An 11,041-nucleotide genomic window follows, 5' to 3' on the forward strand; every position below is an offset into this window, starting at 1 on the left:
GTGGGGAGGCTGGGTTTCTGCGGGGTGGGCCCGGACGGGTGCACCCACGTGTGGACCTCCGCGCAGCGCTCCTCCCACGGTGCTCCCCTGGGGGCACTGGGGGTGGGGAGAGGTGAGGGGCCGGGGGATGAATGGAAGGGCTGCGGCACGGGGCTTTAGCTGCGCAGTCGTCCCTCCCCGGGGCGGAGAGGGGGCGGCGGAGGCAGGCACTGCGGCTTCTGGGGCTCCGAAGAGGCACACGTGCGCGAGGACCTGTGTGTGGTGTTTGGAGGCGGGTGTGCATGTGTCACGTGGACACAGGAGTGTGCCTGTGTGTGTGAGGGGGTGTATTACAGGGTGGAGTGGCGTGTGAGGGCGGGTCACGCGGACGTCGGCGTGTGCTGGCCAGCGTATGTTTTGAAGAGTACAGGCGTGTGCAGAGAAGGTTAGGGATGGGGTGAGGTCCCAGGACTGCGACTCGTGGGTGCAGACAGGAAGTGCACCAACGCCAAGGGGGTCTCCAGAGTGTGGAAGGAGCACACCCCAATGTCCTTGGGAATTCCTGGGATGATGAGCCCACCTCCCCGTGGTTCATTCACTTCTTCACTCAACACCTAGAGATGGAGAGCCCACTGGAACCAGGCTGTATCCCAGGCCCACACACTTGGGACCCATGTCTCCCTCTGGGTCTCCCACCTGGTCTCTCCAGACCTGATCTTCCTGAGTCACTGTCCTGCTCAAAACCTGCCTCTGACTTTCCAGGCCTCCGTCTAGGACTCTCTGGGAGGTGCAAAGGTTGGAGGTTCAGGTCCATCTAGGTCCATGTTGGAAGAAAGGCCAGGTGATCTACTTCTGAAAAATCAGCATTAAAAGCTCCGAGGGGCACAGTGCCACTCGTGGGGCCACCATGAGTCTCAGGTGACTGGTACTGGTTGGCTCTCCCTATAAAGATCCTCTTTAGCCCCGAAGGGCAAACCCTGTGTCCCAACCCGAAAACCCCTCATTGCAATACAGTGTGAACTTCACTGCCCCTGCCCCTGCTGAAATCCTACTCAGTAGTCAAGAATGAGCTTAGATGACAGGGCCTTCTCTGGGTAGTCAACTCACGCACATAGGGCACCCCACTCCAGCCATGATCACCTCCTTGTTGTTCCTGAAACAGGGCAAGCGCCGCCCCACCTCAGGGCCTTTGCACTTTCTGGGTCCTCTGCTTGAGATGCTCCAGATGCTCTCAGCTCCGACAGGTTCCTGCTCAAATCTTGCTTCAGAAAGGCCTTCCCTGGTGACCACTGTGTATAATAAGTAGCATCCCCAGCACCTTGCTCGCTCATACACAGCCTTGTGTTTCTTTATAGCATGTGCCACTTGACACATCATGTATTTATTACGGCTTTCATGCCCCACTAGAAATTAGAGTGTCTGACGGCAGGGATTGGTCACTTTGAGTCACTACTTTAGCTCCCGACACTTGCACTGAACCAAAAAAACAAACTCACTGCTATCCACTTGATTCCAACTCATTGCAACCCTTGAGGGCAGGGTAGAACTGCCTCTGAGGGGTTTTGAGACTGTACCTCTGTACAGGAGTAGAAAGCCCTGTCTTTCTCCCATGGGGTAGCTAGTGGCTTTGAACTTAGGACCTTGTGGTTAGCAGCCTTATGCATAACCACTAACCACCAGAACCTGCCATATAGTCGTTGCTCAATGGATATTTACTTATTGTCGAGATTTGCATGCCAGGAGGCTCCGGTCTCTTGCTCCGCAGCCCCCATCCCCACCCCACCCCACCCCACCCACCCCACTCCAATGGCTAGTTCCTGGAAGACCAGGTCTGGGAGTACTGTGGCCTTATTTTGCATGTTGGGAACAGTTCCTCTAGCAACTGGGGTGCAGGGTGGCGTGGGGTGGCCTGGGAGTGTAAGCGTTAGCCTGGAGGCCGTGGAGAAGGTTAGAATCTGAACTTTTCAAGGGGTTCGACTGGGTGACCTCCCCGGAGTGGGATGGCAGGGAGGGCCTCCAGAGGAGGTGATGCTGAGCTGCCCCCAGGCAGGACAGGAAGCATCGCTTCTAGAAAGGCCTGGCAGCAGGACACAGTCTGCAGGATTCGGTGGAAGCTTCGAGCAGCAGGGTGGTGTGGCCAGAGTGGGGACTAAGTGCAAGATGAGGGTGCAAGGTCGGAGAGGAAGGAGATGAGGGTTACTAAGTACAAGATGCGGGTGCCATTTGGGAGGATGATGGTACCCATGTGTGTGCTTGGAAGGAGGGAGGAAGAATCACTGGGGTGCCAGCTGAACTGGGGCCCTTCAGGGTTTGAGCTGCCCAGGGACACCTGCGGCTGGCGGGAGAGTGGGTTGGAGCGGGATGTAAGGGCTCTGCTGTGTACATCCAGGCAGTTTCTAGAGGCAGACACATCGCAGCTCAGGCACCTCGGTCAGGCACCAACAAGCTGCCTATTCATGGCCAGGCTGAGTCAGACCCAGGCACAGAGCCCACCTTGGTGCTTGGGGGCTCCCTGGGGATGTTCGGGGGGCATCCTCACAGCAGGCATCCTCATGCATGACTTGACACTGGGCGCCGGGCCACCCTCAAGGAGACTGAGTCATCCCAGCGGGGGTGGGAAGCTGCGAGGGCATCCGTTGCCAGGCTGTCCAGACACTTCTGTCAGGAGCATAAACACGGCTGTGAGGCAGCCCAAGGGAGGCCAAGGCCACCGTCTGTGTCTGGCCTGGGTGGCCATCCTACCTCCTTGTGGCTCTCCTTGCTGCCCAGTCCTCATTAGTCTTGCCCTCTCTGCCTGGACTGTGGCTGGTCCCTGCCTTGGCTTGGCCCTGGCAGCCCCCTGGGACATGGAAGAAGGCCTGGCCGCTGCCTGGACTCCTCATTCCAGGCACTGCTGTTGGAAATGGGGTCTGCCTGCTCCATCCTGCTCGGGGTCTCTCCCCTGAGAGGCCCAGGAAGATGGGGCATGTCCTGACAAGAGGCCAGGCACCTGACACTTGGAGCTCCAGAGCCATGTGAAGTGGCCAGAGACAACCTGGGAGAGAAGCTGGGGCAGGAGCTTCTCCTGGGTGGAGGTGGAGGGGGCAAATGAATGCCTGGGCCCAAGACAGAAAGCAGATCAGGGGTTCTAGTCTGTACAGCAAGGCTGTGCCTCCAAGGCTTCTAGCTGCAGACACAGCCCAGCGCCACATCGCTCAGGCCCAAACTGCTTCTCTGTCCACCGAAGGTACTCCCTGGGGAGTCGTGTGGGATGGCGGTCAGTTGATGAGTCACCTGTGAAGACACACCCCAGCCCAGGAAGGCAGGTTGGGTAGCTCTCCCAAACAAGGGCAGGCTTGAGTCTCGGACAAAAACCATTTCCAACCGGCAGACTTCGTCTGGGTCCTTGGAGGTCCCCCATGGGACCCATAGAAGTCCCAGCTTTGGGTCTATTTTCCATTCATTCAGGTGGCCCCTAGTGACCTGCTGAGTTGATTTCTACAGAGCATCGCTGGAAGTTTTCAGCTCGTGGATGGGGTGTGTGTAGGGGGCAGCTAGAGAGACCCCTTGGGTAAGCCCCCAGAGAGGGCTAGCCCCTCTCTAGGAAGAACATCCCTTCCTTCCATCCTTAGCGGGCAGTCCAAGGCTGATAGGCAGGTCTAAGAAGTTCAGCCATGGCCGGGGGTAGATTTCCCTGACTTCCAAAGGGTGCAGATCCCGGCTATCAGCGTGCCCCTTCCGGATGTGCATATACACAAGGGCCCCAAAACATGCTCATGCACTCACACAGGTGACTCTGACAGGATCTCATTCCCATGTTGCTCTGCTCTCTGTCTGGGAGGGACCACCACTTCATAATGACACCCACGGAGAGACCCTCACCTCCCACACCCCAGGCCCACGCCCTCACAACACACAGTCTGTGTGCCAGGCCTTGTCGCCTGGACTCCCAGCCGGAATCTCGGGCCTCCCAGGCCACCGCCTTCGCCCGCTGCCGCGCCGCCGCCGCACCAACTGCTTAGTCACCTGAATTTGATCCAGGCGGGCGGGTGGCGGGGCGGACCTGACGTCAGCCCCCGCCGACGCTGCCTCCCTCCCACCCTCCCTCTCTCCTCCCGCCCGCCCGCGCATCCATCTGGGCGAAGTGTCCCAGGCGATCATAGAGAGCCAGCACAACAACTCACTTTGAGCGCGCCTCCTTCGCTGCAGGTCTGCCCTGAGCCTTTTGCGAGCGTCCACCCCTGACACGCGACCAGTGGGTGAGGACCACAATCAGCCCCCCTCTTCAGATAAGGACCACTCCAGGCGCTGCCTCGGAGGCGTCTGGCTGCAGACACATCCCAGGTGCACATCCCACTGGCACGTTCCGTGCCCTCAATCCCATCCGCGCCAGGTGTTGCCAGGAAGGGGTGGAGCCAGCATCGGAACCCTAGCTGCCCAGCTGAGAGCCTGGGTAGCAGGGCCCCAGACTGGAGTAGGAAGGCTCTGCCCTAGCTGGCTGTAAGCTTCCCCTCTGGGGGAAGAGAAACAAAGGAAGGTGGCCGTGGCCTCTTGCTGTGAGGAAACTCATATGCAGATTTCATGAGACAAGCTAGCCTGCGACCTTTGCCAGGGGTGGCTCCTTGTGCCTCAGCCCCAGCCTGCTGGGGCCTAAAGTCCAAAGGCAGGAACTTTTGACCTAAAGGTCATTCCCTAACTTGGTGTAGGGCTGGAGGCTTGCAGGCATTCTCGGGTTTTTTTTGAGCCTGCTCCCCATCAGGTGGATGTGGTTACTGTGGCAACCATCCATTCATTCAAAGACTGATTGGGGGCGGGAGCGGGGAGGACTCCTGCTATACACCCAAGGACAGTGGTGGGTCAGTAGCAGAATTCTTACCGTCCTGAACCAAAGACCTGGGCCCCTGCTCCGGCGGCACAGTGTCACCCCACTGTCTGTGGATGCTGCACTGTGGCTGCTGGGCTGAACAGATTTCCGTGGAGATTTCAGGCAAAGACAGGCTAGGAAGAAAGGCCTGGCGATCTATTTCCTATAATCAGCCAACAAAAACGCTACCAATCAGAGTGGCCTGGCCCCAAACTGGGCCAGGCGGGGGGCGGAGGGGCTGGCAGCGGTAGGGGACTGTAGGACCAGGTGGCATGCGGTTCATTTTGTTGCCACGAATTGCCGTGTCCAGTGGGGTCGTGATATGGAGTGGGAATCCATTTGGCTCTAAGCCTTAAGCACTTCACACCGTGGCTCGAGACCCCAGGTGATGTGAGGTCACCTGAGTGTGGGAATCCTGCAAAACATGGCAACGGCCCCAAAGCTTATGAAAGTGCCGCCCCCACCAATTCATTCAAAACCAAACGCGGAGTGCCCCCAAGGTGGCTCTGGCAGCTACGGCCTGTATTGCAAATGCCACAGCAAAAATGAGTTTTGGGTGGAAAATGGTGACGAAGCCTTCCCTAAGGCGGTGAGCATGGGAGAAAGAGACCAGCCAGACCTGGGGCTTGAGGAGTGACGACAGGGTGCTGCTGAGCCACCTGTGGGGAGGAGAGGATGGGGCGGGGGCAGGCTTGGAGGGCTCTGTGCTGCTGTCCTCTTAACCCCCCGGCTACTCATACCCCTTCCCACCTCCCTGATGCTCCCACTCAAACCCCCTCACTTCTCCAAGTCTGGTCTCCATTATTTTTCCCCTTGCCAGTCTGTCCCCCCCTCCTTCCTTACTGCATGTCAGGATCAGGCGTCCCTGGCCCAGCACTGCACCAGACATAGAGGGCCAGGACTACACCCTCACCCAGGGAGCGTCTGTGTCTGCAGGACAGATGGCAAGACGGAGGCTTAGAGTCAGGAAGGAGCTTGCCCAGGGTCCCACCGTGGGTTGACAGGCAGATCAGCCAGCCCCACCTCCTGACACCTGTCCAGGTGGCTCGGGGGAGAGGATGGCTAGGGCTGGGGCCTAGGCCTGAGACCCACGTTCTCAGAGTTGCAGTGTGGGGACAGAGGAAGTTCCCACCAGACAGGAAGGGCAGAGGGACAGGATCTGCACTGGCTTCCTTTTTCTGAGACACTGTCCAGTCTGACCCAGAGTGGGGGAGGGTTATCAGGCTGAAGGGGCCGATGCCTGGCTTGGGGCGGAGGTGGTGGTCTCAGGGGTCAGGGCTGAGGCTAAGGCCTGAGGTCAGTCCTTGGCTTGGGGCCAGGTGTGAGGCTCAGACTGCTGCAGGGTCTGGGTAAGGGTGGGGTGGGGCTGGAAGCATCCCAGTCTGAGCCCATAGGGGCAGCATGAGGTCTCACTTGACAGCCACCGCAGCACCAACCTCCTCCCCTAGCTGACTGTGTTCCAGGCTGCCTTGTGGCACTGGGAAAGGTTTCCCTGGGGGAGGTGAGAGGGTGTGAAAGAGGCTGGGGCATCTGGGAGACCTTCCTGGAGGAGGTGAGAGTGGGAGAGAGGCAGAAGTATCAGGGAGGCCTCCCAGGAGGAGGTGAGAGGGTAGAGTGGGGCTGGAGCATCAGGGAGACCTCACCATGCCTGTGCCCAGCCCAGCTTCCTCGGAACAGCATTGGGATCCAGGGGTGGGAATGGTGAGTCACTGTGCTGGGTGTAGGGCAAGGGCCTGGGTTGACCCTGGACTTTGTCCCTCCCCGTGTTGCTGGGCCTCCAATCTCTGCTTGTTTCTATCTGTCCTGGCTCGAAGTTGGGGATTTTCCCAGCTTCCCAGTAATGCAAGGTAGAACTGCCGGTGCCGGTTTTCTAGGTGGGGACCCCGAGTCCCGAGGGCTGCCCTGCCGCAGGGCCTGCTGCTCCTAGAATTGCTCCAGTCAGCAGGAGACAGAGCTGAGTCTGTGTTGCGGATTGAGTTATGCACCCCCCGCTGCCAAGTGATGTGCTGTGAACCCTCACCTCTAGGTCAAGTTAGAACCCCGTTTGGGAATAGCTTCTCTCTCTTCTGGCGGGTGAAGCAGGCTTAGTGCAGAGAGGGTGTCTCCTGAGTTAATCTCCTAGGAGATAGAAAGGAGATTAAACTAATGAGGAGAGAGAGCGAGAGAGGGTAAGATAGATGCCAAGACACGTGGGGAGCTCCAAGGATCCAGGAAGCAGAAACGGAAGAGACAGGAACGCTGCCCAGAGACACTGGAGAAGAAGAAGCCTTTTCCTTGACCCTCCGCTCTGAATTCAGACTTACAGCCTTGCGAACGATGAGCGTCAACGATTGATTTCAGTTTGTGAGAGCCACTTGTAGTGGTTCTGTGATAGCAGTCTTAGACAAAAAGTTTGGATGCTGGCATTTGGGCAAAGGCCTGGAGGTGGTCCCTATGCTTGTGGCAACAGGCAAGGGGGCTGGACTCTGATCTCTGGGCCTTGTGCCCAGCCTGGCATCCAAGTGCAGAGCCTTCTGTGCCTTCTTTCTCAGCTTTTGAACCAGCCCATGCAGCAGACCTCCTGCCGGAGCCATGGAGCAGGGCCCAGCTGTGTGCTGCCAGGACCCTCGGGCAGAGCTGGTGGACCAGGTGGCAGCTCTCGACATGGCCCACTTGGAGGACGTGGCAGGTGGTCCTGAGCCAGCCAGGAATGGGGTGGACCCTCCACCACGTGCCAGGGCTGCCTCTGTGATCCCCAGTGCGGCTTCAAGACCCCCTCTAGCCCGGCCCAGCCTCTCCGCTCGGAAGCTCTCCCTGCAAGAGCGGCCAGCGGGGCGCTGCCTCGAAGCCCAGGCTGGGCCTTACGCCACGGGGCCCTCCAGCCACATCTCCCCACGGGCTTGGCGGAGGCCCACCATCGAGTCTCACCGTGTGGCCATCTCGGACGCAGAGGTTGGTGGGCCTGCGCGAAGGGATTGCCCCTCAGCTGGCCTCCGTGCCACATCCCTGCCACCCAGCTGTGTAACCTTGGTTTGCACACACCCCACCCAGGGCTGGGGAGCTTACTCCCCAGGGCAGCTAACTCCTCCCATTCCCATCCTCACCCAGGCCTGGGACAGGAGCCCCTCACTTGTCCCATGCGGCGCTCTCGTGGCTTAGGAGGGTTACACGTGGGGCTGCTAGCAGCAAGGTCGGCAGTTTGAAACCACCAGCTGCCCTCAGGGAAGGCCCGAGAGAACAATGAGACTTTGGACTCCCAGGGAGTGGCTCAGCTCTGCCCTGTCGGGTCTCCGAGTCGGAATCGACTCACCGTCAGTACATTTGGCTCTTGATGTCTCATCCCCCTGAAGTTGTCTGAGAGATTTGAAGAGAAACATTGAGTCCCCTTGTCACCAGGCAGAGCCCGTCAACGTCAGTCTTGCCCCCTGACTCAGAAGCTGCCCTCAGGCAGCATGCTCCCAGCTCCTGGACATCCAGGCACCCAGCGGTCTGCAGAATTCAGACCCTGAGGTTTTTCATGCCGGATCGGGGGCTTCCAGCTCCTGTCCCTGGACTCTCCTTACCTTCCGGGCCATGCAGCCCCACCCTTCCCACTCAGCTGCTCCTGCAGATACTGGGGCCAGGTTCGCAGGTCTGGGACCAGTAGGAATCGGTGCATTTTTCTCAGCACTTCATTTGAGGGAGGGGGAGGGAGGAAGCAGGCATGGCCATACTCACTATTCATGTTTTCAAACATGATCCAAGGCTTCTCATCCCATGCAGGTAGGTGTCTAGGCACCACCAACTTTCCCCCTCCACACTTGAAAGGCTGATGAGGTCTGGGAACGAGGGTCTAGGATTGGGCTCGCCACACGTTCCTAGATCAAGCTGCACCTGACGCTGCCATTTTTTTCCTCCCAGGATTGTGTGCAGCTGAATCAGTACAAGTTGCAGAGTGAGATTGGCAAGGTAGGACTGGGGTAGGCCAGGGGAGCTTCATGGGGGTGGAGCATGTCAGGGGCCTCTGCTTTGTAATATCCCTTCTTTCTCGAGCTGGGAATGTGAGGTAGGACAACAATTTTGCTCCCTGTTGGAAGTCCTTGTGGTGGGGGAGAGGATGCCTCGACTTCTGATGCCCCCCGACTCCTGATGGGAGACAGGAGAGGTAGGGGAGATGCAGAGCTGCATCGAGCCAGGCAGGGACAGAAATTCTCCTCCACACCCCACACCCCCAGCCCATCTGCCAGAAACGTATGCCCTTGAACCAGCTGGTGGTTTGGATGGGGATGGGTGGACGGGGGTGGCGGGGCTGGAGCTGTTCAGGGGAGGTTGTCTTGTACAAGCAGGGCTGATGTGTTCCTGTCTGCAGGGTGCCTACGGCGTGGTAAGGCTGGCCTACAATGAGAGTGAAGACAGACATTATGTGAGTCCGGGCCCGGGCCTGGGAGGGAGGTGCTGCCCAACCAGGCCCTGGAAGCTGGGGGCTGAGGGTGGGGACAAAACTGTGCTGGGGGGAAAACACATGCTGGGAAGCAGAGGACAGGGCTTCTTCTGATGGGAGTGAGCTCCCTGTCCTTAGGGGTGTGCAAAGATCCCTTGGGCGCGGGGGTGGGGTGAGGCGGTGGGTTAGCAGTGGCTGGCATCCTGTGTAGGGAAAACTCCGGAAAGGCTTGTGGAGGGATTAGGGGGAGCCCTGGCCTCAGGTGTGGCCGTCTGTTACCCCAGTGAAATGCACACCCAGGCTGGGTTCCAGGGGCCCTGCTGGTGCTAGGGGTAAGTGTTGGCTGCAACCACAAGGTTGGGAGTTTAAAGCCACCAGTGGCTCCAAAGAGGAAAACTGAGGCTCTCTGCTTCTGCAAAGATTTACAGCCATGGGAACCTGCTATCGGGTCACTGTGAGTCTGAATCGAGCCGTTGGCCAACAGCAGACACCTGCTCATCTTTCTTCATGTAGCCGGCCTGGTCTAGTCCCAGGTGGCCGCACACAAATGACATTCATTTCTGTCCCTCCTCAGGCAATGAAAGTGCTTTCCAAAAAGAAGTTACTGAAGCAGTATGGCTTTCCACGTACGTCTCTGCCTGCTCCATCCACCCAGCGCAGTCCTTGGGCACGCCTAGCCCTGGGGGAGGGGAGAGAGGGCCAGAGCAAGAGGCAGCCTAGGTTCCAGCTCGGTGTTTGTTAGGACTGGGGGCTGAGGGGGGCAACATGGCAAAGGCCTGGTGGTGGGAATGTTCGTGGTTGGGGGTTAAGGATAAGAGTCTTGCTCGAGGCAGGTTGCAGGACCACCGTGAGGCCTGGCCTCCCAGAACAGTGGCTTGACTCCCGGTCCCGGTCACAGGTCGCCCTCCCCCAAGAGGGTCCCAGGCTGCCCCAGGGGGCCCGGCCAAGCAGCTGCTGCCCCTGGAGCGGGTGTACCAGGAGATTGCCATTCTGAAGAAGCTGGACCACGTGAATGTGGTCAAGCTGATTGAGGTAGGCTGGCTGCTGAGTGGGTGGGAGCCAGCGCCTCCTTCTGTGGGAGTGAGTTCCTTGTCCTTAGGGGTATGCAAGGAGCCCTTGGGCGGCTGGCTGGAGTTCTCTGTGGGGCTGGGGGTGGGTGGGGTGCTCGGCACAGACCAGGGGTCCTGCTCAGGGAGCAGATATGGGTGAAGCCTACAAGGACAGGGCCGGACTGGGAGTAGAGGCTGTAGGGAAGTTTCAGGGTCAGTGGCGGCTACCTCCCGGGATGTTCTTAAGGACTCATTGAGGACCAGGGGCTTCCCCAGAAGCAGGAAGGAAGCTCCCCATGAGGGCAGGAGAAGGGCGGACTCAGAGGACAGTCCATGCTTTCTGAAGTCCCATCTGTCTGATGCCGGGGCAGTTCGTGCTCATTGTCCAAGGTGGCTGCAAGCGCATCCTAGGGGTTCCAGGGCTGGCAGAGACACCCCGACTCCATGCCTCCTTGAGCCCCACCCCCATGTCGGCTCCTCTCTGACCAGGTCCTGGATGACCCAGCGGAGGACAATCTCTATTTGGGTGAGTGGCCCAGCACCTTCCCACAACAACGCAGTGTCCGGGGCTTCCCAGGATGCACTTGATCTCTAAGTGGGCAGGGTAAATGCACAACCTTCTAGGAGACAGATATAAAACACACACACACACACACACACACACCTTCTAGGAGACAGATATAACACACACACATACACACACACCTTCTATGAGACAGATAACACACACACACACACCTTCTATGAGACAGATAACACACACACACACAC

At 58.7% G+C, this 11,041-nt stretch overlaps 1 protein-coding gene across 1 annotated transcript in view; it reads left to right on the plus strand.

The window, feature by feature from the left end:
* Positions 1–4,166: 4,166 nt before the first annotated feature.
* Positions 4,167–11,041, plus strand: part of CAMKK1 (calcium/calmodulin dependent protein kinase kinase 1) — a 23,774-nt gene continuing 16,899 nt past the window's right edge. Inside the window, exons 1-7 of the mRNA XM_045293336.1 lie at positions 4,167–4,302; positions 7,354–7,753; positions 8,702–8,749; positions 9,150–9,203; positions 9,796–9,847; positions 10,120–10,253; positions 10,760–10,796. Coding sequence (XP_045149271.1) covers positions 7,394–7,753; positions 8,702–8,749; positions 9,150–9,203; positions 9,796–9,847; positions 10,120–10,253; positions 10,760–10,796 — 685 coding nt within the window. The 5' untranslated portion in view covers positions 4,167–4,302; positions 7,354–7,393. The remainder of the gene's footprint in view (positions 4,303–7,353; positions 7,754–8,701; positions 8,750–9,149; positions 9,204–9,795; positions 9,848–10,119; positions 10,254–10,759; positions 10,797–11,041) is intronic.

Source organism: Echinops telfairi, unplaced genomic scaffold (assembly GCF_000313985.2).
Source record: "Echinops telfairi isolate 266 unplaced genomic scaffold, ASM31398v2 ScPeMD7_2010;HRSCAF=2546, whole genome shotgun sequence".
In the NCBI taxonomy this organism is placed as follows: domain Eukaryota; kingdom Metazoa; phylum Chordata; class Mammalia; order Afrosoricida; family Tenrecidae; genus Echinops; species Echinops telfairi.